Source organism: Callithrix jacchus, chromosome 14 (genome assembly GCF_049354715.1).
Source record: "Callithrix jacchus isolate 240 chromosome 14, calJac240_pri, whole genome shotgun sequence".
Classification (NCBI taxonomy): Eukaryota; Metazoa; Chordata; class Mammalia; order Primates; family Cebidae; genus Callithrix; species Callithrix jacchus.
Genome location: NC_133515.1, coordinates 84245697 through 84271946, shown reverse-complemented (window position 1 = coordinate 84271946; position 26250 = coordinate 84245697). Strand labels below are relative to the sequence as shown.

Sequence of the window (26250 nt, the reverse complement as noted above, 5' to 3'; positions counted from 1 at the left end):
GAGACGGGAATCCAGAAATCTAAGGGGCAGCACCTCATGGGGGCTGCAGTGAAGCTGGTGGCACGTGCAAGAGAGCTCCTCCATCCCCTGTTGTCCTTTCAGTGGACATGCCTGGCAGAACCCCAGCCAACCTAAACATCCACCACTTCAGCTGCTGCGTGCTGCTGGAGAAAAATCTCAGAACCTCACGACTTCACAGGTGCCTGCAGTAAGTCACATGCTCTCATCATTCTTCCCTGCTGATGCATATTTCTCTCTCTGTCTCTCTCTCTCTCTCTTTCTTTCTCTCACTCTCTCTCTCTCCCCAGTATTTTCTGCCGGGAATGTCCTCTCTGTTTTACATTTTTGGTGTCATTCACTCATCATTTAACGGCAAGGTCAAATGTCAACTTTCCCACAAAGGCCTGGTCAGCCCTGCTCTTCCTCTTGCCTGGGTTACCACTGGCTCTCTCCACGCTTGTGTCCACTGGACTGGATCAGCCTTATATTTCCCCACAGAACAGAACCCCAGGCTGCTAGGGGGCTGGTGTCTATTGAAATAAACATGAATTCCATCCCTTAGCAAGGCACCTGGGAGGGAGGCAGGAGACACAACCCCTCCTGTGGCCACATTCCTTTCCTTATCAATGTCTGGCCTCCAGGCCAGACACCAGGTCACTCTGGAAATGCAGGATCTTGCCTGAGTCACCTTCATTTTATTCACTGAAGTCACAGATTTAGAGAGAGATTCCTGACCCCTTAATAATGTCACCTTTTATGTGCATGCTATTTGTTTCATAACACCTTCCTATATATTTTCTTCATAAATTTTTTTTTGTAAAATAAATGTACATGGTAAAAAAAAAAAAAAAAACATGGTTCAGCAAAGCATAAAATGAAATAGGAAGGTCTTTCTCTTCTCCATCCTTCTGCCCTCCTCAATTCCACTCCCTAAAGGGAACCACTGTAGGCCAGGTACAGTGGCTCAGGCCTGTAATCTCAGCACTTTGGGAGGCTGAGGCAGGCAGATCACTTGAGACCAGGAGTTCATGACCAGCCTGTCCAACATGGTAAAATGCTGTCTCTACTAAAAATACAAAAATTAGCCAGGCATGGCTAATTAGGTGGCACATGCCTGTAAACCCAGCTACTCGGGAGGCTGAGGCAGGAGAATCACTTGAACCTGGGAGGCAGAGACTGCAGAGCTGAGATCACACCACTGCACTCCAGCCTGGGCAACAGAGCAACACCTTGTCTCAAAAAAAAAAAAAAAAATTAAATTAAAAAAAAATGTTACCACTGTAAAGAATTATATATTTTTCTTTTCTCTCTCAGATTTTCTTCACACAACATTTGCAGGATTGGATTATGGCAATTTACATTTTATCACTTTCTACATGAAGATAATAATATTCAAAGAGGTTAAGTGTCTTTACCAAAGTAAACCACTCCCACCCAACCTCACACACACCTCCTGATTTCAGTACATTTAACAATAGCGTTAATGAGACTTGCTGGGTTTGATTAATGACATAAGGGCACTCAGCTCTCAGGAATGCACCCAGCGTTATAATGGCAATCATTTAAATTCTGTTATCATAATAGACTCTATGCTATTACACATAATACAATACACTGTATCATTATAAGCACAATTATCCCAAAATGGCATTAACCACTAAACGTGTACTCCTCTCTTGCAACGATCCGTTTCCTCTTGTTTTCCCCGGCATTTCCCTTCCCTCCCCTGGGGTCCAGCCCCTCCTCTCTGCCTTCAGATAGGACGACGCTCCTCAGCTGACTCACCATCACTGCAAACGCAACGTGTTCAAAATGAAACTCATAGCCTACTCCCTTGCTCAGATATCCCCACTTCTGTTCATCTCTGCTGACTTGCTCTTCTGAATCATGCTCATTCCATCCCCTCCATTTCTGCATTTTAGCATCTTGGGCATCCAGGACCTCCTCACTCAGTTCCAGGTAGGAAAGACACCCCTGGACTCCAGGACGCCTGCCCCACTGCCCCTTATCACCGCAATTGCCTCCGCATTCTTACTAAACTGACCTCAGCTTCATTTTTGACACAAACCAAGCCCTATGCCCAGACCTCTCTGCCAGGCCAAGTTCTCAAGATTTCTCAGCGTGACCCTTCCTCTGCTCCCTGCTCTTGACCACTCAGAATTCCACATTTCATTCATGTGGTCCTCTTCCCATCCCTTTCTCAGACTGTTACTGACACCATGACACTATAGGAAAGGGCAAAGACAAGTTCATAGCTTTATAAAAACTATTCTTTGGGATAAGAGACATTGAGAATCCTTTGGGCAATGAGCCTCAACTTCTACAACTGAAAAATTACCACAGCGGATGTCTATTCCATTCACCGAACAATTAAGGAATCAAATGAGACAAGACATGGTAACACTATCACTAACTAACCTGCTGGTTACTATGTGCCAGGAATAGAATTCATGTTTTATTTCAATAGACACCAGGCCCCTAGTGGCCTGGGGCTCTGTTCTGTGGGGAACAGAGTGTTTTCTGTTTATTATCCCATTTATTTCTCCTTTCACTCCTAATATCCTGTTTTACAGATGGGAAAAATTAGCAACAAAGAAGTTTTGCAACTTGTTCAAGATCCCCCGTATGAGGCAGAATTTGAACCCAGGTCTATCTGAAGGCAAAGCCCATATTCATTACCTCTACTCTAAACACCTCCAATTAGAAAAAGTAGTTTTAAAATTATTTTCAAGGTATTTACCATGCACACGTGAAATTGGATTTATAAATATAGTAAGTGTGAGCAGGGGATCAGCCTGCTTCTGATTAAGCAGAATAATTCATTTGAAGGCTCATATTAGTTTGCCAAGTATTTTTAGAGCTTTTTCTATTCAAATCATCAGGATGATCTTGTATCTGCAAGGCTGAACTTGTCCCAGGGGAAGAGTGGTGACCTATGCAAGGTCACTCACTTCATTTAGTGGAAGAGTTACTGCTCAAACCTAAGGCTTCTGTCTTAAGTCCAGGGTTCTTTCCACCAAGTAGAAACAATATTCACAAACAGAAAAGAACCTTCGTCTGCCTCCTTCTAGTTGGATGCAAGTCCCAGCCTTTGCATGTTTAGGCAAATTCTGGGAACTATATGGAACATCCTCCTCCATTTTTACTAGGGGTAGGTGCAGAGTAGGGGAATGTGACCTAAGTTATTGTTGTATCCTTCCCTGCTTCCTGATAAGGAGGAATCAGCCCAGCATCCGTGGTTCCTGCATCGCACAACTGACTCAGTTATACTCCCAGCAAGCAAGGGACAATCTAGTTATGGAAAGACTGACAGGAGCCTCCAGGTATGGAAAAGGCACCAAGCCTCCCAAGATCCTACCTACTGTTCTTTCACATCCCATACTCCAAGAAAAAGAAAAAAGAGCACCCCAAAGTGTTGTGTTCCCCTCCACACTCACCTGTTCAAGAAGGCATTGCCGAAGGCATTGAGTTTCCTGAAGGGTTTCTTGGGATCCACCACCAGGGCGTTCCCAGGGATGATCCCCTCCATGTCTCCCTGCATCACCGCAATGAAGGAGTCTGTGGTGGGCTCAGGCCCAATCCTCATGCCTGGGAAATCCTGTTCCAGCAGGTACCTGGCAGAAAGGAGCACAGTCATAATGCACGTGTTCTGCTCAAGATCAACACAGCATGTCTACTATAAGACAGACACCATGCAAGTCAGAGGGGAGGGCAGAGCTGCAGCAGCAGGATCTCACGGCCGAGAGAAAAGCCTGCTAGATAATGGAGTCCAAAGAACTTTGTAGTGGAGGTGGACTTTCAGCTGATCTTAAAATATTCTGTTTTTTGGTCCTTATCTTTTTCCTTTTCTCAATTAGTTGGGGGCTGGGGGGATGGAGGAGCAAGATTTCAGCTTAGAAACAAAGCTTGGATTGAAATGATTCTTACACAGAGTATTACAGACTCCATAACTGAAAGTAACCCGCTGAGTACCCACACAAAGGCATGGTTAGAACTAAACCATTTATAGACTCTGCTGGCTTTTCATAGGTCTTTATTTAACCAGTTAGCTGTTTAATATAAAAATAGCTTATATGATAGAAAATACAAACAATATAAAAGGTACACTATGAAAAATGAATATCCATCTTATCCTACATTTTTAGTATCTGTGTTTTGTACCCTGTATCCTTCTAGAAACGTCCCAGGCATACAAGTACTATGTTATTAGGTGTTCATACACATCTACACATTTATGATCTTATTTATGTATTTTTTTAAGATGGAGTGTCACTCTGTCGCCCAGGCTAGAGTGCAGTGGTGTGATCTCGGCGCACTGCAACCTCCGCCTCCTGGGTTCAAGCAAGCCTCCTGCCTCAGCCTCCTAAGTTGCTAGAATTAAAGGTGCCCATCACCATGCCGAGCTAATTTTTTTTGTATTTTTCATAGAGATGAGGTTTTGCCATTTTGGCCTAACTGATCTTGAGCTCCTGACCTCAGGTGATTGGCTCACCTTGGCCCCACAAAGTGTTAGGATTACAGGCATGAGCCACCATGTCCGGCCTGATCTTATTTTATTTTGAGACAGAGTTTTACTCTTGTTGCCCAGGCTGGAGTGCAATGGCACAAGGTTGGCTCACCGCAACCTCCGCCTCCCAGGTTCCAGCGATTCTCCTGCCTCAGCCTCCTGATTAGTTGGGATTACAGGTGCCTGCCACCACGTCCAGCTAACTTTTTGTATTATTAGTAGAGACGGGGTTTTATCATGTTGGCCAGGCTGGTCTCGAACTCCTGACCTCAGGTGATCCACCTGCCTCATCCTCCCAAAGTGCTGGGATTACAGGTGTGAACCACTGCATCCGGCTGCCTGATCTCATTTTTTAACATAGAAGCAAACTGCACACCTTTCATTCTTTCTTTATTGTCATTATCCATTTAATTCCAACTTTCAAAGAAGAGACTACATTCAAAATGCCGTATGTAGTACCTGGCAAAAACGGATATTTTCAACAAATGAGTCTTCTCTTGTGCCCTTGGCTATTAGGCAATTTCATTACAAATGTAATAGTATATGGTGGGATTCCCAGATAGAGATTATAATTGTGCTATGTTTTAAAATATGTGTTTGGTTTCTTACCTGCGCTACCTAAATAGGTGTCAAAAGTCACCTTTTATCTGTCAATGCCTTTCTTCTACACCCAACACACACACACACACTCCCCCGGCAACGTACACATGCGTCGTAACCACGAAGGATGCTGTATGGTGAACAGGCAGGAATGTACAGATCCCATGATGATTACAGGAATATTATCAATGCACACGTTTATTTTCATGCTTAATATGTTTAGGACACAGCAGGACAGATCTATTCCTCTTAATGACAATGCAGAATTCCATTCTATGGATTATCACTGGCTAATTTAATGGCCACATTGCTGGTCATTTAAAATTTTACAAATAACTGAACTATTTCAGTTCTTCGTAGATGGAAGAAAAATGGCAGTAGGGGAGTTTACACATTATCCCAACCAGAGAGGTAAAGAAGAGGAAGGGAGTTTGTTTATTTTTATGGAATGGTTTTAAACATGTTCTCTTTCTGTCCTTTAGTTGGGCCAGGAAGGAGCCAGAGGTCCAAGATCTGGTCCTGTTTACTCACTATGCAGCCTCAGGCAGGTGCCCTCCCCTCTCTGTGCCCCATCCTCTGTTCCCTTTAAGAGACTAGACAATGTGATAGCTCAGGTGCCTTCTGTTCTAAACATCTGCTCCCTGATCTGCTGACTGAGGGATGCATTTCTGGGTGGTACCCACCTGCAGTCACTCACACCTCTACAGCACTGCCCCTTGTTGGTGGCCACTCCTGAAAGGACAGGGGGATGGTGAGCAGACTGCTCCTCTGAGCTTCTGGCTGTGGCCCAGGAAGGCAGGTGACTCTCTACTCTTCTCTGCACCTTAGTGGTGAGAGTCCAAAGTCCCCTGCCCCTCTTCATAGCCCCCTTTAGAAGTCAAGAGGCACATGGCCAGAAAGGGAATGTGAATGCCTCTAAGAGCCAGCCAACCCTCCAGGAGCTCAGAACAGCTTGGAGCCAAGAAGCAGGAGGCTGGGCTGAAGGAAGGAGCTCAGAACTACCTTGGATTGGGACCGGCCAGAGGAGAGCCCTGGGCATCTTCCAAGACCTCGATGGACAGGAGCTAAGAGATGTTGCCCAGCAAATGCAGGCCCTTGGGGTGAGCTCTCCCTGAGTGCTGAGAATCTCCTTCCTGCTTAAAACCTTGGAGGCCTGTAGTTATGCTCAGAGGGAAGAGCCGGGGGGTCCTCAGGAGAAGAGATGTCAAGACAGAGCCTGTTAAGTTGGGAAAGAAACTTGGCAATCTCCTGGTTGGTAGTCTTCAGCCTGCTGCACATCCCAGCCCCATGTGGGGCTTTAGCTCTAGATGTCCATCAGGAGTAGGCCCTGGACATTGCTACTTCTCCAGGCTACCCAGCTGATTCTAGGTCCAGCCAGTGTTGGTAACCTACTCTGGACTCAGCCCTTCATGTGACTGAAACAGGTGCTGACATTCCACAGCCTTTCCACATGTGGCACATTATGCTAACTGTTTTGACAACAGCATCTCCTTCAGTTCTCACAGCAGCCCTACAGATAGGCAGGTACTGGGGAAACTGAGGATTAGACGGTTACATGGCTTCTCAAAGCTAAATAACTATAACAGAGTTGGAGTCCACACCTACATCAGTCTGACCAAATCCTTTACTCTTCAACTGTCTATTACCCTGAGGAAATCACTGCCCAGTGAGCTGATGAGGCCCCACAGGCAGATAGGGCAGAGCTAGTACCAGAGGCCACATCTCCAGGGCCCATGCCCTAGCTCTCTGCCCATCCTGTGACTCCCTGAGTTAGGCCAGTGTGGGTGGACTGCAGCAGCAGGCACGGTCTGCACAGAGGAGTGGTGGCCAGGGAGGCTCTCAGGCCTTCCTCCCACTCATCAACATCCCATGTGTGTCTCTGAGCATCGTTCTGAGCTGCAAATTTACTCTGCAGTTCCATGGTAGTAAAAGGTAGTTGCTATAGACTGCCCCCAAGGAGGAGTCTCGGCAGCCAGTCCTGGAGGAAGGAGCCGGAGCCCTCCTGTCCAAAGGCCACTCAGCACGCAGGGCACAGATAGGTTTCAGGTTGCCTTGGGAAGTCCGTCATCCCTCCAGATCCCAGCCCAATAATCAGAGTATGAGGGCAGAATCTCCTCTGGTCAGAGGATCACTTTGAAAGCTGGTGCTGAGAATGTGATGAGAGGGAATCCTAACAGCTGCACCCTTGGCTAGCACTTCCTGCTTTCTCAGAATACCTTATCCTTTAGAGCCTCCTGGGAGAGGCTAGGAATCTCAGTGGCCTGGGACCAGCCAACCTGCTTTCTCTTTCTTTCTTTTTTATTTTTGAGCTGGAGTCTCACTCTGTTGCCAGGCTGGACTGCAGTGGTGCAATCTCAGCTCACTGCAACTTCCACCTCCTGGGTTCAAGTGATTCTCCTGCCTCAGCCTCCTGAGTAGCTGGGACTACAGATGTGTACCACCATGACAGGCTAATTTTTGTATTTTAAGTAGAGATGAGGTTTCATCATGTTGGCCAGGATGGTCTCCATCTCTTGACCTTGTGATCCGCCTGCCTCGGCCTCCCAAAGTGCTGGGATTACAGGTGCCAACCTGCTTTCTCTAACTATGAGGGCTATGCTCTTCGGGGGTACTTAACTCAGGGAACCTCAGTACCTCCCTCAGTAACATAGCAGGTAATCGTTCAGACTGACTGACTACCTGCGATGTGCTGGACATTGTTCTCAACTTTCCATGGATTATCTCATTTCACCTTCCCACATACTATGAGGTGAGGACTATGCTCTTCCTCATCAAATGGACCTAATATGAAAACCCACCTCACAGGGTGTTCTGAGGATTAAATTTTTTGCAGCCATTAAGCATTTAACCAATACCTTAAATTCCCTAGATTATCATTCCATTTGATGGAGGAGGAGATAAAGGTTTAACAATGTGCACTCAGTAAATAGTAAATGCACTCAGTAAATTGTCACAGGACTAGGATTTAAACCTGGCATTTGGATTTGAGTTCACACTTCTAACCACTACACTTACTCCTCTTTCCTGTCTTGACCAGGAAATGCAGCCTGAGTACAGGCCAAAAGGGTTGAGCTCTCTTTTAGAACAATGAATGGGACTAGAAGACCACAAAGAAATATGGTTTGGCAGGAGGCAGGCAGGGCCAGGCCTTGGAGGAGAGGCGAGGCTTTGTGGCCCACAGACACAGGAGTATTGTCATCTCTATAAATATCAACCCTTGGGTTCCCTGCTTGGCCTCAGTGACTGGAGTGTGGCATCCCAAAGCTGTTGCTATTATGTGATCAGAGCAGGTACCTAGCCCCATGGGCTCTAAAAGGACACTTTTGGAATTTACAAACAGTAGGGCAAGATTACCCCGCCAAGCAACCCTTCATGAGAAAGATTCCACCCTGATCAGGAAACCCCATCCATCTTTGCCTGCCCAGGCACCCGACCTGGTGAGTGTGTAGATGACAAGCCCTAAGCAGGGCTCTTCAAGGGAGCAGCAGCAGTGGGGTGCAGGAAGCAGGGATCTTCAAAGGCCCCCAGGAGAGTGGAAACAGACAAGGCTGAAAAGAACCATTCTGAGGCAGCCTCAATAATGCCCAGAATGAACAGGGCCAAACAGCAGTGATGAAGGATCGTCCTCACACAGGCGTCTCAAATTCCACTGAAGAGGGACGTGGTGTTCTCAGCAGATGAGTGAAGGATTCCCAGCCTAGCAGGGTGGTTTCCGGGGAAGTTACAGGGCTGCAGCCCGAAGTGGTCAGGCAAGGTCCTGGGGTTTGTCCTGCTAAACCCACATGACCCAAAACTTGCTGACCACACATGGGTCTGGGGAAAAACTGAGTCTAACGAGGCCACCAGCAAGTCCAGGAAGCACAGCCTGGCAGGGTAAATTCTCAGGGACATTTGGGTATGGCTTACAGCAGCGGGTGCTCCTGTAACAAAGCCACCACTGTGTTCAGAAAGGAAAAATCTATTGAGGAATCTCATGCACTGATTCTTTATGGGAAGCGATACAGATTGCCTCTGTTGCCAGGAGAAAGCATTCCCACAGCAGTGTAAAAAAAGAAAAGTTAATTCAGGCCTGGGTGGGAACAGCTGAGACGGGGATGCACGAGAATGAAGGGGGACAGGACAGGCTGAGTCCAGGACGATAATACTGCCCTGTCAGCCTCATGGGGTTTGAGGGAGACTATAGGGCACCCCACAGACCCAAGCAAGGAAGTGGATGGGAGACTCTCCACAGCCAAGTTGAGGCATGAGTCAGCCCTGTGTTCCCTGGAGCAGCCATAATTGGCCCTGTTGATAGCACCCTCAGCCATACGATGAAGGGATTCCAGCACAAAGGAGAATCTGGTGGCCAGATAGTCCAGCCTCCCCGTGACAGGTCAGCCTGCCCAGGGCACTACCCGTACCATCCCCAGAGCTCAGCACTGTGACTCTTGTCCAGCCCACCCCTTTGTGCTGGAGAAGGGCCTCCCCTGGCCTTCCTGAAGGTCTGCCTCTAAGTCTCATGTTAGAGAATCTGCTGGAGGAGGAGAGGAAATGATAAAGCCCCATGCGCGGTGCCTGGGGCACAACTGCTGCTAAATTGGTTCTGCTTCCTTCCGAATCCCATCTGTAACGATGCAAGGCGGTTATTACTATCCGCATAGTATGGATAAGGAAACTTTGGGTCAGAAAAGGGGGTGGCCTGACCTGTCAGACCTTCCTAACCAGGTCTCTGGGCAGGAAGTGGTGGAGCTAGAATCTGCTGACTTGGGCTGTGTTCCATGGCCTTTGTCCCCTGTCAGTAGTAATGGGAGGGAGAGCTTTCCCCAAAGGTCTTTCTCCTCCCAGTAAATGTTTTTCCTGATGACCTCCAGGCACCTGACTTTCCAGGCAGCTCCTAAGCCAGGCCGAGGCAGGCAGACACAGTTCCTCCGGCCTAAGACCTTCTGCTCCCTTATGTAACACTCAGGCCTTGTAAGAAGCAGGTGGGTTTTTACCCAGGCCCCTTTAGAGACCCAGCAGATCAGAACCCTGACAGAAAAAGAGCTGGTGCACCCTCACCCTCTTGGAAAGCAACTTCGAAATATGACTCTTAATATGACATCCCCTGGCCTTGGGTGGGGAACAGGGCTGAAGGTGGTGCGGGACTGTGCCTGGCAGGATGGACTTTGCAGTGAGTGGGTCTACTGGGGTAGTGGCCCTCTTACTCTAACGCCTTGGCTTTCTGGAGAATCATCTTTCCCAGCACAGTGGAGCTATAATGCCTGGGGTGGGGATGTCAGGGTGGTGATGAGAGCTGAGGCAGCCACAGGCAAATATCAGATCACCTTTGGGGAGGAATGTTGCAGAGTCTCCCAAAGTGGGAGAGGCTGAAAGGGCCAGCTCAGTAGCCCTCACGGTGGACTCTCATCCCAGCAGCCCCACCATGTGCTCATGCCTCAGAATCCAAGTCACATGAAAGAAGGTCTGTGCAGCCCTCCAGACCAGCCCAGTCTCCCTATAGAGCACAGAGCAGCTTAGTTCTGCAGCCCTAGGCCCCACAGCCAACCCGCTAGAGCCTCTGCCTTAGCCCTGCCAAAGCCCAGGGAGGCCTCCCTTATGGCCGATTGAAGTACTCAGGCCTTCCTTCCTCAGCCCCTGAAGCAACCAGCTACTCACCTCCACTACCTGCAGAATAAGGGGCCACAGAAGTAGACAGCGAGGAGTGACCAAGGGTCAGATGGTCCAAGGAAGAAGGGATTCGAGGCTGCATGCCAGCCAGAGAAATAGCCAAGGGAGAATAATAGCCGAGGCAGGAGGAAAGGCTGCCATGGCCAGAGGGACACAGAGCTACTATACTCCAAAGAGGCAGCCTGTGTTGGAGAGGGCAGCCGCCAAGCCAATTTACTGTTTATTTTATTACTCTGTGTTGCCGGGCCTTGGGCCAGGGAAGTTATTTCAGGCGAGATCACAGCACATTAATTAGTTATTAGAAGAATGTCCTTTTCTGTGTGTACTTCCTGAGACAAGAATTAGACCCCGTGGCAAGCACATAGAACAAAGTGATGGACGCTCAGGGGCAAAACGCCAAGAGCTGGGGGAATGAAGAGGCAAGGCGTTGTTTCCGAGGAAAAGGCCCCTCACAGGTTCAGGCCTGGGATGGAGACAAGAATCAAGGTGAGAAGCAGGGTTGGGAGAAGGAAGGGGAGGAGGCCTTCTGAGACCTAGGCAGGGATGCACTTACCCACCCCAGAGCAGCCTTACTTGCCCTGGGGAAGGGATGCAGTGTCAACTTACCCTCTTGGAAAGCAACTGCGAAATATGGTTCTTAATAGAAAAATTTTTAAGTTAAAAAATTATTTAAACAAAACTCTGCCCAACCCTTGACCTAGCAATTCTGGTCATCTAAAAAAAAAAAGAAAGAAAGAAAAGAAAACATACAATATATGAAAAAATATTATGCACATATTCAGAATGATTCTATGATAACAAAACAATTAGAAACAACCTAAAACATCCAAAAGAAGATTAAGTAAATGAAGACTTGTAGATACACACAATGAAATAGTATGCAGTTGTTAAAAATAATGCTTATAAATCATGCTTATAAGACAGGAAATGTTCATGGTATAAGTTAAAAAAAAAAAAAAAAAAAGCCACAGCGCCTCACGTTTGTAATCCTCAGTTCTTTGGGAAGCCGAGGTTGATGGATCACCTGAGATCAGGAGTTAGAGACCAGACTGCTCAACATGGTGAAACCCCACCTCTACTTAAAATACAAAAATTAGCCAAGCATGGTGGGCATCTGTAATCTCAGCTACTTGGGATGCTGAGGTAGGAAAACAGCTTGAACCCATAAGGCAGAGGAGCTGAGATTGCGCCATTGCACTCCAGCCTGGCTGACACACTGAGATTCCGACTCAAAAACAAAAACAAACCAGCCAGCATACAAAATTACATGTATAGTATATTCTCAACTGTGCTATAAAATAGCTACAAAAATACTGGAAATATATTTTACATATAAATTATATGCTTTATACATAATTTTTTTTTTTTTTTTTGAGACAGAGTCTTTCTCTGTTGCCAGGCTGGAGTGCAGTGGCACAATCTCAGCTCACTGCAACCTCTGCCTCCTGGGTTTGAGCGATTCTCCTGCCTCAGATTCCAGAGTAGCTGGGACTACAGGTACTCACCACCACACCTGGTTAGTTTTTGTATTTTATTTTTAGTAGATACGGGGTTTCACCATGTTGGCCAGGATGGTCTTGATCTCTTGACCTCATGATCCACCTGCCTCAGCCTCCCAAAGTGCTGGGATTACGGGCATGAGCCACCATGCTCAGCCTAAATATGTTTTATGTATAAATAAAAATAGCTTCTCCTAAGTCATGGTATTATGGGTGACTTTTTTTCTTCTTTATTCTTTTCTATATTTTCCAATTAAAAACAACTGTTTATTGGATTTTATGAGAAACAAGAAAAATACATGATTTGGTTCTGGAGGGTTCCCTGTGTTATGACCCCTCCTATGGTGCTGGCTGACACTCCCCCAAGGGGAGACTTTTGATGCATGAGCTAAATTCAGTTACTGACATGAGTGGGGAGAGGGAACTCTTGCACATGGAGGAAAAGAAAGAAGAGTGATCTGCCTCTCCCAGTCTTGCTGGCTCCCTCAGATAAGGAATCATCTGTGGCAATTTGACTGTGCTACTTTCTTAGACCCAGTTAACGGCCAGCAATGACTCAGGCAAAGCTGGGAGAGTGTCTCAGACAAAAGGCACTTAAACCTGTCTGCTGCTTGGGCATCCTCGCCTCTCCCCATCTTCCCTCCCATTCTGCAAAATGTCTGCTGGGAATCTCCTATAGCTGAGACCTGGGGGAGGCCCCGGATATGCTAAGGCACCGATGCTGTCTGGTCAGTGCTCGTACTCCAGGAAGGAGAAGCTCCGCCTAACATATGAAAGGTTATAATAAGGTATGTCCAGAGAGCCAGGGAAGGCTGTGAGAGGGCAGAGGCCATCTGCAAATGGCCTGCACTTCTCTTGAGGCATGAATGGGCCAAATGGAGGACGGGGCTCACAAAGGAAACCTTGCACACAACCCAGGCAGCTTTGAAGTGCCTCCGGCAGCAATGGGTGCTTAATAAAATAAGAAGCATGGCTTAGATCAAGGGTTCCCACCCTAAGATCCAAAGATGGCCCTTGGACCCCCAACATTATTGGGATATATATACATTTTTCTAAAAATAGAAAGTTAAGAAGGAACTGATTAGGTTACTAAACATACAAGAGCCAACAGGCCCTTCACCTCCAGATCTTGAACACCTTCAGAAATTACTTGGCTTCTTGGGTGCGGTGGCTCATACCTGTAATCCCAGCACTTTGGGATGCTGAGGTGGGCAGATCATGGGGTCAGGAGTTGGAGATCAGCCTGACCAACATGGTGAAACCCTGTCTCTACTAAAGATACAAAAAATTAGCCAGGCATGGTGGTGGGCACCAGTGATCCCAGCTACTTGGGAGGCTGAGGCAGGAGAATCGCTTGAACCCGGGAGGCAGAGGTTGCAGTGAGCTGTGATCGCGCCACTGCACTCCAGCCTGGGCAACAGGAGAAGATTGTTTAAAAAAAAAAGAGGCCGGGCGCGGTGGCTCAAGCCTGTAATCCCAGCACTTTGGGAGACCAAGGCGGATGGATCACGAGGTCAAGAGATCGAGACCATCCAGGTCAACATGGTGAAACCCCGTCTCTACTAAAGATACAAAAAATTAGCTGGGCATGGTGGCGCGTGCCTGTAATCCCAGCTACTCAGGAGGCTGAGGCAGGAGAATTGCCTGAACCCAGGAGGCGGAGGTTGCGGTGAGCCGAGGTTGCGCCATTGCACTCCAGCCTGGGAAACAAGAGCAAAACCCTGCCTCAAAAAAAAAAAAGAAATCACTTGGTCTCTCAAAGCTGCTGAGCCCTAGGCTGTGCACTCCACAAGGACAAACTCAATGTGGTGTTGTGTTGAGACGTGACCTATCGTCATGGTGCTACTTCCAGAAGGCTTGCATTACAAGGTTGATGTTAGAGAAAATTAGCACCTAGACAGTTAGTAACTAGACTGTTAACTTTTCTGCTCTTCTCACCAAACAAAGCACAGCATTTTGCATGTTGCAGACTCTCAAAGAACCAATGAATAGGAACAAGAGTACCCCTGCTTTCCAAGTCCTCTGCAGATGAGCATGCTTGACTTTGAGGGGCCACCAAACTCCATTCTCAGGCTGTGGGTGCCTGACTCTTAAGACAGAGGGCCACAGCACTCTCAATAGTTTGGAATGGCTGTAAAAGAGGCCAAGAAAAATGGCTGGTCTTGAAGGTTGGGAGGATTGAGGACCAGAGAGAAGCCTGTTCTCTAAAGATAGGAAGGATTCTCATTACTCTTGCAGACCTCTCTGAATGCAGGGCGAACAAATTGACTTCTTGAGGCTCCCTCCAGCCCAAGGATTCTGTAATTTAAGGGAATGGATGACTCACTCTCAGAGTTACAGGCGTTGAGCCAACCAACTCCTCACATGCATCTGGGACTTGCATCCCAGGTCTGCTGCCCACTCTTTCTACTGCTCTGAACAATTCATTTAACTTCCCTGTGCCTCAGTTATCTCACCTGCAAAGTCAGGAACTAGATGAGACAATGCCAATATCCCTTCCACCTCTAAGAGACTTTAATATTATTATTGAGTCATTAAGAGCAAATAAGAGAAAGGAAAAAGACAGCATTCTGCTTCTGGACTCTGCTTCTGTTGCGTTTCCAAGATACACACATAGAAGCTCTGCTTTAGAGAAGAAAATGATAAAAGGAGGACAGGTAGCATCCCCGGGCCACCTCCGTTCCCAGGCCTGCTCCCGTCAGAGCTCAGCTGCAACCGTGAGGCCCCCATGTGAGTGCCAAGTCCCTTGAAAAGAAAGGGAAGAGGTTTTGCCGGTGAATAACATGTCCCTAAAAAGTGAAGACGTGAGATATCCCCATCAACATAAGGTGCTCCAGAGACCAGGAGCTCCCCCACGGTGCCTCCTGGGCCTCGGTTTCATCATCCATAAGATGGGGAGACCAGAAATGGCTTTACACTCTAGTACCTCAGGTTGACCACTAGAGCCCAAGGGTCAAGTACAGTGGACAGGCATTGGATAAGTTGGGGAGAGAGACCAACAAAAATTGTGGGGTAAGCTTTTGACGCCTTCACAAACACATCTCTTCAGAGCCCTCAACTGAAGTCTTCCCATTGGTCCCCTGGCAGGGGTGGAGCACTAGGAGTGACCGGAGGGACTAGGCACTGGACACTGACCGGGGTGGGCTGCCGGACCCTGGGCCTGCTCACCTGATGAAGGTGGTCTTCCCCGTGGAGTACTGGCCCACCAGCAGAACCATGGGCTTGTTGTCGAAGTCGGCATCCTCCAGGGCGGGCGAGTGGAATTCGTGGAAGCGGTAATGCTCTTCCAAGGGCAGCAGCTTGCTCTTGTAGAGTTTCTTGAGCCCCTCGCTCACCGTCTGGAAGACCTCAGGGTCCTTCCTCCGGCGGTCGTCAGTACCCAGCCAGCTGAACATCGCGGCCGCCGCTCGCCCGCGGCACGCAGCCCTAGGGGAAGGCTCCTCCTCAGGGGAAGATGCCTCTCAAGGCCGGTCGGCCGGGCTCTGAGCCGCCCCGCCGTCTCACCCAAGCGCCGGGCTCAGCCGCACCATGGCCCGGGCACGCGGCTAGCGGGGCTGGGAGTGCACTCTTTCACTGTTCCTGGGACCAAGCCCAGCCACTGCTGCGTCCAGCAGCCCAGGCGGGAGGGAGGATAAATTATCTGGGCTGGAGGAGGAGTGGGTGCAGTCTTGGAAATTAAAGTCGAACCTGCAAGGAAACTGCCAGATGACGGGGTCCGAAGCCGGGGTTCCCGATCGGCCCCCAGCCCTCGCCTGCTCTGCTCTGCGTGCAGCAAGGGGTGCTTTGGCTCCGCTCCTGCAGGACTGAGGCGGCTCAGGGGAGGCGGCGACGCTGCCCAGCCCGCGGACAGCTCCGCATCCGCAGCAGCATCCTGCAGCCCCAGGCGCTGGTTTAAATGCCAGCTGGGCAGGAAGCCGGCGCGCAGAGGAAGTCCACGAGTACTGGCAAGGCCGCTCTGGCCCCACGGTCCAGGCGACGGGAAGCAGCTCAGGGCGCCGCCATGTTTGTGGGCAGGCGCTCCGCTCCAGACCTGCGTCCGCGCCTGGTGAGGGATGCTGACCCAGTCCAGTGGGAGAGCGCCCGGGTCTCAGTCCCCGCCTCTGGGGCTTCGATTTGGGAACAGCGCCCTCTCAGGGACGGCTGCGAAGACTGAGTTGACCTAGTCATCACCCTCCCTGCTTTGAATCCCCTCTCCTTCAGTTGCTGATGCTGATGCCAATTCCCTAGGAAAACAGGTACTCTAGTATTTGCGGATTTTTTTTGGGGGGAGGCATGGAAAGAAGGATCCACTATCAGGTTACACAAAATAAACAGAACTGTCACTACCCAAACTTTTAACTAAGCCTAGTGTGAAGTCCAAATCGTTCCCATTTATTTATTCATTTATCCCAGCAAAACGAAACAAGCCAGCAAGCAAAATCCCTGCAAGTATTGGGTATTTATTTATTTATTTTTTTTTTGAGATGGAGTTTCGCTCCTCTTACCCAGGTTGGAGTGCAATGGCGTGATCTCGGCTCACCGCAACCTCCGCCTCCTGGGTTCAGGCAATTCTCCTGCCTCAGCCTCCTAAGTAGCTGGGATTACAGGCACGCGCCACCGTGCCCAGCTAATTTTTTGTATTTTTAGTAGAGACGGGGTTTCACCATGCTGACCAGGATGGTCTCAATCTCTTGACCTCGTGATCCACCCGCCTCGGCCTCCCAAATTGCTGGGATTACAGGCGTGAGCCACCGCGCCCGGCCCGTATTGGGCATTTATTATAGGGCAGATACAATTTTGGAGACTGTGGATACAGAGATGAGTGCTGGGCAGACTCTCTTCTGGGAATTCCAGTGAAGGCAGACTTTAAAGAGGAGGCATGAGCAGAGGGCCATGGGAACACAGGGAGGAGTCACTCCTTTTTTGTGGCTGATTTAAGGAAGGCTTCACAGAAAGCATGACTGTAAGCTGGATCCTAAATTATGAATTGACATTCATTATTCTAGAAGAGTAAGGAGCATTTGCAAAGGCTTGAGGAATATGGGAGAACTTGGTGTGTCCAAGTCAGAGCAAACAGTTTGGCGTAGCTGGAGTGTAGGGTTTAGGAAGGTGGAAGAGAGTGAGGGAGGTCAAGCCTGAAAGGCTTTGCTGGAGATGGGAAACCAGTAACAATACTTACTAATCATTGTTACATCAACAAAATGCTCAGCATGTGTAGGGCTAAGTTCTTAGTGAACATTGTTTTATTTAACCTTCATGGCAGATCATGTTACCTCCAGCATCATACCAAGGAGAGTGAGTGGGAACACTGGCCAGGAGTAGGAAAAAGCGGTGATTGCTGTAGAGAATTTAAACCCAATAATAAATTAGCTGAAAGTCAAGCTTGTTTGTATTGGCACCATTCTAAACAGTGCAGTGATAAAACACTGCTCCCTGCCCAGCCTGATGGCTCCCATTACCCTCCCTTCCACAAATGAAGAAGGAGTAGGCTATGGACCAGGCAGGGACTGGAATACCAAGAGCAGTGTCAGGGGCAGGGACTGGAGTAGCAAAGAGGTTGGAGGCTGATATGGTTTTACTGTGTCCTGGAATAAATCTCATCTCTAACTGTAATCCCCATAATCCCCATGTGTCTAGGGAGAGAGCCGGTGGGAGGAGATTGGATAGTGGCGACAGTTTCTTTCATGCTGTTTTCATGATAGTAATTGAGTTCTCATGAGAGCTGATGTTTTTTTTTTTTTTTTTTTTTTTTTTTTTTTTGTAGAAAGTGATTTATCTAGAGAGAGAGAGAGAAACAGAAGGAAAGAAAAAGAAACGGCTAAGTCTCACGGCGAGTGAGAGAATCCAGAAAGTTGGAATCCAGAAGAGGTTTTATAAAGGGCTCTTCCTACTTTGCTCCGCACACTCTTTCCACCTTGTGAAGAAAGATGTGTTTGCTTCTCCTTCCACCATGATTGTAAGTTTCCTGAGTCCTCCCCAGCCATGCAGAACTGTGAGATAATTAAAGCTTTTTCCTTCATAAATTACTCAATCTTGGGTATTTCTTCAGAGAAGTGTGAAAATAGACTAATACAGAAGCCAAGACACCATTTAGGAAATGATTCCAAAACTTAGAAGACAGCAGCAATGGGATTGGAGAAAAGGTCAAACTCAAAAGATTTTTTTCATGGCATACAATTGTCAGATCTTGGTAAGTGACCAAAAAAAAAAAAAAAAAACAACAACAACAACAAAAAAGAATACATAAGGGTGAGGCACAGTCTAGGATGATTTTGAATTTTCTACTGAAGGGGATGAGGTAGTCAGAGAACCAATTCCACTAATTAGGGGAGGCAGAGAGAGAGAGAGAGAGAAAGAGAGAGAGAGAGAGAGAGAAAGAGAGAGAGAGAGAGAGAGCTGATTTAGCAGATAGAGATAATGTGTTCAATCGAAAACGTGTTGCGTTTGAAGTGCCTGCAGGTGCTTCAAGAGGAGTATGGTGAAGCTTCAGGGATTTCAGGGGAGGGGGGATTATCAGAGGCCAGTGCTGAATATAATTTCCTTAGTTTCATCTCAGATCTTCTGACTCCCTCCTTGAACCCCAAAACTGATCACCTCTTGTTGAGAAAGTACTCAGATTAATATTTCACCCTTGGTGTTTACATTACTACCAATATATGAACCTAAGGAGTAATATTAAAGATATGTAAGAACTCACAAGGCATGAGAATCAAACACCTGTAACAGACACTGGCCTTCCTAGTGTAGCAAGACTTGAGGCCCCGTGCCATACCTCAAGTCTTGGTGTTAATACAGTGGTGTCTGGACCTTGGAGAGGTCTGGCCCTGTCCCCAGGAAGAGATCAGCATGGCCAGTATGACAGGAAAGAAATTAAGGGTCCCCATTATGGAAATATTTCAAGATTTTATAATCAGTACAGCCATGCCATTTGTCTGCTGCTGAATGTCTGTTCTGAATATCCAAGTTATCCTGTTGACACATCTACTCCCGTCTCAATCTTGAGTAGTTGAAAATCTATCTTTTTTTAAAAAAGGAACCAATGGAGCATTTCTATAGACAGCAATAAAAAGTCATAAAAGATAATTTTAAAAAAAGATACTGTTTTCAAAAGAACAAAAACCTAGGGATGAATCTAACAAAAGATGTGCAAGATCTTTATGTGAAAAATAGAAAGATGTTCACGAAGTTCTAAATAAATGGGAGAGACATGTTATGTTCCATCATGGAAAGATTCCATGTCACAAACGTGAATTGTTTACAACATAATTGATAAATTAAATAATTGAGAGATATGATTAAAATCTAAATCTAAATAAGGTTTTCAGTGGAAACTGACAAGGTGATTCTAAAATGTATAACATATAGAACAATAGTCAAAAATAGCTAAGATATTCCAGGAGAAGAAAGAAGATAAGAAGAACAAGAAGGAGGAGGACTAGGGGAGGGGAGAAGGGGGAAGAGGGAAGAAAAAGGAGAGCGAGAAAGAGAAGAAGACAACAGTAACATAGCAATGGCAACAACTAAGTGAAGAGAACTTGCCTAGTGGACATTATTATAAAGTTGCAGTGGTTAAGATGGTTTTGGCACAGAGATAGACCAATAGAATAACGACACGGTAAATAGTTAGGACATTTGGAAGCCTGATATATACAGAAGTTGCAATAGAGATCACATCTATATCACCACAAGTTCAGGAAGAATTCCTTAAGGCATCAGAAGTACCAACTGAAAATGAAAAAAACTAAGTTTAGCAATAGTAAAATGTAAAACTTTTGTTCAACTAAAAATACAAAAGTGAATGACAAGATACTTCTCATACACAAAACCCACAAGCACATCCAGAATATAGAATTAATGCCTGTACATTGATAACGAAGACAAACATTCCAATAGAAAAAAAACTTGGCAAGAGACATAAAAATGTATTTTACAAGAGGCTACATGAATGTCCCGTAAACACAAGAAAAGATGTTGCATCTCATTAGTAATTACAGAAATGCCAAACCCCACTAACACTCCACACCCACCAAAATGGCAAAAATAAAAAAGTTGGATGATACCAAGCATTGGTGATGATGCAGAGCAATGGAAGCTCTCATAAAATGCTGGTGGGTGTGCAGGCTGGCACGAACACTTTGGGAAACAATTTAGCATTGCTTAGTGAAGCTGAAGATATCCATGTCCTATGACCTGTATCCTGCAATTCTATTTCAAGGTGTGAACTAGAGAAACTCTTGCATGTGTGCATAGGGAGATAAGTCCAAGAATGTTGATGGCAGCATTATTTGTAGCAGCAAAAAAATTATCAACAACTAAATGTCCTTCACCAAGTAAATGAATAAATTGTGCCACGTTCATATAAAATACATACCACACTGGGATCTACTTGCGGGTGGAGGGTGGGAGGAGGGAGAGGAACAAAAAGCAAGAACTATTGGGTACTAGACTTAACACCTGGGTGATGAAATAATCTGCACAACAGACTTTCATGACACAAGTTTACCTATATAACAAACCTTCACAAGTACCCCCGAACCTAAAATAAAAGTTACAAAAAATACATACTCTACAGATGAGGAAAATGAGGGAAGTGGTGCTACCGATGCCAAAATATAGTATTGAGTGAATAAAGCCAGAAGTAGGCTATTAGGTGTAGCATAATACAATTTCACCAATGTTTTAAGTCATGTAAAAACCACTCTTCATTGTTCATGGATGCATATGCGTGCATTGAGGTTTTTAAAAAGAAAAGCAAAGGAACATAAAACACTAGTCAAGAATGGGGTGTTCTCTGGAGACAAAAATGGTGAAAGGAATTGAGGATGGGTACTCAGGGAGCTTCAACTATATATACACGGTTTTGTTTCTTTTTCTTTTTCTTTCTTTTTTAAAACAGGGTCTCTTCTGTCACCCAGGCTGGAGTGCAGTGGCACCATCTCGGCTTACTGCAACCTCTACCTCCTGGGTTCAAGAGATTCTCCTGCCTCAGCTTCCCATGTAGCTGGGACTATAGGCATGAGCCACCACCCCTGGCTAATTTTTGTATTTTTAGTAGAGATGAGGTTTCACCATGTTGGTCAGGCTCTTATTTCTTAAATTTGATAATGAGTACTTGGCTGTTCATTTCTTATTCCTTTTATTCTTTATTTTTTTAAAATCTGGTCCTTGGATTCACAAAGTTGGATTTTTTCCCCATAATTGTGGTTCAAGACAAACTGTATCTGGCTCTTTTATTGTATTCTTTAAAAACTTAACACATCGTTATGTAATGGAGCCTTGACGAACCCATCATTCAAACCAAGGACTAGAAAAATTAGCAGTAATTTACATCTACTTATGTGCACCTCCCCATCCTGTCTCCTGCCCTGCCCCCTTCTTTCTAGAGGGGAACATTTTTCCTACTGTGTGTTGTTCCCTTGCTTTTAAATTACTGTTATCATACATAAATGCAAGCCGAAAGAACATATTGTTGAGGTTTAGTGTTTTTGGACTTTATAAAAAGCAGATCCTGCTGCATGTAGTGCTCCTGGAACTCGACTCTTCTCCCACTCAACATTTGTTTTCAGCCCCATCTGGCACAACAGGGCTCTGTCTCACCAGGAGTCTCTTCCAAACCGAGCACATGCCTCCTATTTCTGTCACCTGCCAGGTGCATGGGGGTTCCCAGTCAGACAACCTGCAGTACATGGAATCTGGTGTCTTTGCTGTGTGAACTTGGGGAAAGTAGCTCCACTCTCAAGCCTCAGCACCGTGAATTTCAGTCTCTGAAATAAAGATGCTAGTAGCACATTTTTCAGGGTTAAAGGGACAATGCATGTTAAGTACTTAGCCCAGGGCCTGGTCCATTGAGAGTGCTCAGTATATATTAGCTCTTAATATTATAATCACTATTACTTTTATCCACTACATGGTACTGCCTGGTATCCTATTTAACAAGCAATTTAGTAAACTATTGAATAAGCTTAGGATTTAATAGCTTTAATATTTAATAAGCTAGCACCTAGTAAGTTAGTGAGCAACTTCTTTCAGTTCATTTGTGTCTTAACTGAGGATGGCTCATTGACTCAAAGGAATATAATTGTTAGTAGTGATATCTGTGGCATTTACCATGGGTTCTTGGGGCGGACACTATGAAACAGAAGACTTTTCCATCTCTTCCCCTTCTCCCATGCAGGTACGAACCCAGGCCGAACCCTCCTTAGCTTCCAAGATCAGGTGCATTCAGGGTGGCATGAATACAGACTCTTCCCTTTCTCACCAGAACACCAGAGTCTAGCCGGAAGTAATGGGAGAAGATGGGAACTGTAGCAGCAACCTGGAATACAAGTGTGATCCCTGGCTAGGGGAGTTAGAAGATTCAGGAAGTGTGGCTAAGTGTCCACAATCCTAAGAATCTATGGCCCTCTCAACCTGGCCCAACTGCGAACGCATCCTAGTGGCCTGCCTGCAACCACGCACACAGGCACGCCTCCCACATCTGCTTCCCACTCCCCACCATGTGGGCTCCTTTGCACACCCTGTCCTCAGCCTCAGTCTTCCCTTCCCCACCCTCTGCCTGGTGGGCACCCGCTCATCCCTTCAGGCTCAGTGCAGTGGTCTGCCCTCTGAAGAGCTGAGTCAACAGCTTTCCCATAAGAAGGCTGTGCCTCTCTCTCCACTTCCAAGCTACCCCACGTGAACCTCTGTTACCGCATTCATCACATTTTACTATAATTACATGTTTAAACTGTTGCCTCCCAACTAGACAGGGCATGTCTTTGGCCTGGCGCTGTGTTGTACTCATTCTGTTTACCTCAGTTGGAGGGGAAAGTACATCAGCTCAGCCAATTCCTACTGATGAGATCTGGCCAAGTAATTTAACCTCTTTTTATGACAAGGTCCTGAGTGGTGAAACCAGGGTAAGAGAAAGCCCAAAGGCAGAAAAGTGTCAGTGGCACTGCACAATGTTGTTGTGGGGATAAAATGAAACAATGTAGGTCAAGGACTTGACACGTTTTTATAAATCTATAATAAGGGCTCCCTTATTACTGATTTATAAAATGAATAGTTCCCTTTCCCCTTGGATGACTGAGTACTGAACGTGCACAAGGAAAGGGAAGTCTGGAATAAAGACACATAGGTGAGGGAACTGTGCTTAGGAAGTTCATAAGCCAAAAAGGAGATGAAGAAAGAGGGTTTTGCTGAGACTAGTTGGTGGGTTGCCCAGGAATAACACTCCCCCTTCATACCGTCAGTACCACAGCTACTGAATTGCTGGGACGTGGCTTTCTCTTACATAGCCTCCCAGCTCTCCTGGGCAGAAAGTCAGTTTCATCCCTAGGTGCAGCAGGAACAGAGCTAACCTGAGAAATCCAACATTATACAGAGGAAAGCCCAAACCACCAGAGGCAGTGGTGTATGTCTGGTTTTAATAAGATGCTTGCTCCACGGATCAGTTTTTAAGAACCTCAGCTTTCAAAGAAAGGCAAGACATTTGCTACCTACAAGATGGGAGCTATAATTTGAAAATCTCCTAATTATCATCAGCACCTGCTTTTGTAGCACATGTGTTTCCAGAGGGTGGGAATCTGGGCCTCACAGCAATCCCGAAGGGGAAGATAAGAATGTTTCCCAGAGGGAAACTCAGGTGCAGAGAGGTAGGAAACTGCCCACACAGGTATCCGTGATTGAGCTATCTATCATCCTATTCACTTTCCCCTCAGTCCACAAAAAGTCGGGGGCAGCTTACCAAAATCCCTTGAATTCTAAAAAATAAAGGAACACTTGAGGCAGCTGATATGAGAAGAATAGGCAGGTGGGTGGTACAGAAATATCAGAGGGAGATAAGCAAGAGGCCCCCAGAGATAAGCAGCCATCACATTGGGCTCTGAGCTGCTTCTTGATCAAAGCAAAATCAGAAACAAGTTCTTAGTTCTAAGCCCAGATATATCAGCCTATCCCTGCCAGCAGGATCTCGATTGCACCATCCCACTCAACAGCCTCACTTGGGTAAGAGAAACACCAAAAGCAAAATAATCCAATGTTAAACGACCCCAGAACCAGCATGAGTTCCTGAGCACCTTTCCTCAGCTGTAAGTGTTGTTTACAGGTCTGTCTCTTTGCTAGGGGAGACAGAGGAAGTGCCTAGAGGAGAAAAGCTCTCTTTTAACTGTGCACAGGGCTGGTTCAGGCACTGAAGTTGACTTATTATTGCTGATGTGGCTTTTGACGAGCAAACAGAAAGATTAGAAATGTGAGTTACCTGTAGTTGGCCAGTTATTTTCTTACTGTTTTGAAAGAGTTTCTAATTTTTAGAGTAAGAACATTATTAATCTTTTGTCTGTGTCTAATCCAACTTAATTTTAATGTTTTGCCAATTACTTTCTCCTTGTCTCCTCTCTCTCCTACGAAAGAGAATCATTGAGATCTCTTAATCAGAATCTCATTAAAACTGTGAATTAATTTTAGGAATGACATCTTTTTAATACTTAATCATTCCCTCCAAGAAAATGGCATGACTATTTATTCACAAGTCTTTTACATCTCTATACACTTTTTATAGTTCCCCTCAAATAGGCCAAAAACATTCACTGATTATTCTCAGATATTTTATAGTTTATGATTATTACAAATGAGATATTTCTATTATGGTAACTTCTGTTTATTGTTTTATATATAGGAATGCCATTAATGTAAACAATATATATAGTTATTTTATTTACTACTTATTAATTTAATTTTAGTTAATTCTTTGGTTTTCTACTTATATAAACATCAACTAGTGTTTTTGTTTTTTATTAATACTATGTTGGTTTATAATATATATTTTATATTTTGGCTAGAATTTTCAGAACAATGTTGAAAATGAGAAAGATGTGAATATTCTTCTTTTTTTCCTGATTTTGATGATATCCTGGTACTTGTCTGGATTCTTTTTTCTCTCCCCACCTCAACTTCCTTACCCCTTGGCTTGGGCGTGATGATCTCTTTCAATATTTATTCTTTTTGGATGGATAAGAAAAAAGTATTCTACCAAAGCAAAGCATCTGGTATGTAGTATCTTCTCAGCTTTAACAGACATATATATTTGTATGTATATGGAAGCCTTCATATGTAAATGTATATGAATGTATGTTATGTACTGAGTGTTCTTTCCTGAGAGCCTGGGTAGATGGTGGTGCTATCAATGGAAGCTGAGATCACAGAACAGACTCAGGAGTAGGCAGTCAGTTTGAGGAGTTCTCTACTGATAGCCACAAGAATACTAAAGCACTCCCCTGCCTCTTCTCAAAAGGCTTTTCCTTTACAGGATGGGACAGAATTCATGTTAAAAAGACAAGACATTTAACTGATGGCACACTCCATGTGGATCAACACCGAGATGTAGTTGCAAAAAACGATGATGAGATTCAGGGTGCATGAAAACAAACAGGAAAAAATGACAATCAACATTGATGGAGAGCCTGTTATATGTCAGGTGTTCTTACATAGATGACTTCATTTCATTCGCACAATGACAGCTCAAAATGTCATTATTCTCCTAGATAAAGAAACAGAAGCGTTGTACTTTGAATGAGGTAGAGTAGAGAAGGTGTTTGTCTTTCTAAAGGGTAGGATGTTGAACTGACTGATGTGCTCCAGATGTGGTTTAATGGGCATATTTAACAGTGAGAGAACTGGTCACACTAAACTGTGTTGTGTGAATAATTTAAGGAGCTAAAATTTTAGAAGTTACATTTGAAGGGCTGTCACATGGGCTGGTAAAAACTGTGAATAGAGGGTGAGCCAAAAATAATCAATTTACTCCTGTGGTACCATGCACTTGCAAAGTTTCCGTTTCTATCTGCATCTGCATGCAGATAATCTTAAACATTCCTGTCTCCAGTGTACACTTTTCCTTTTGTCTTAGTCAGTTTAGGCTGCTATGACAAAATGCCATAGATTTGGTGGCTTATAAACAATAGACATTTATTTCTCACTGTTCTGGAGGTTGGAAGCCTGAGATCAGGGCACCAGCATAGCTTCTTCCAGGTCACATGT

The 26250-nt window shown here is 45.7% G+C and overlaps 1 protein-coding gene and 1 long non-coding RNA gene across 2 annotated transcripts in view; one reads left to right on the top strand and one right to left on the bottom strand.

Moving 5' to 3' along the window:
- Positions 1 to 16152, bottom strand: part of EHD3 (EH domain containing 3) — a 36876-nt gene extending 20724 nt beyond the window's left edge. Inside the window, exons 1-2 of the mRNA XM_035272889.3 lie at positions 15421 to 16152; positions 3438 to 3614 (exon numbers count right to left, since the gene is read on the bottom strand). Of these exons, the coding sequence (XP_035128780.1) occupies positions 3438 to 3614; positions 15421 to 15647 (404 nt within the window). The 5' untranslated portion in view covers positions 15648 to 16152. The remainder of the gene's footprint in view (positions 1 to 3437; positions 3615 to 15420) is intronic.
- Positions 16153 to 16258: 106 nt separating this feature from the next.
- On the top strand, positions 16259 to 18257 carry LOC128929648 (uncharacterized). Its single transcript, XR_008476421.2, has 2 exons — positions 16259 to 16487; positions 17996 to 18257. It is a non-coding gene; the product is annotated as an uncharacterized LOC128929648 (long non-coding RNA).
- The last annotated feature ends 7993 nt before the right edge of the window (positions 18258 to 26250 follow it).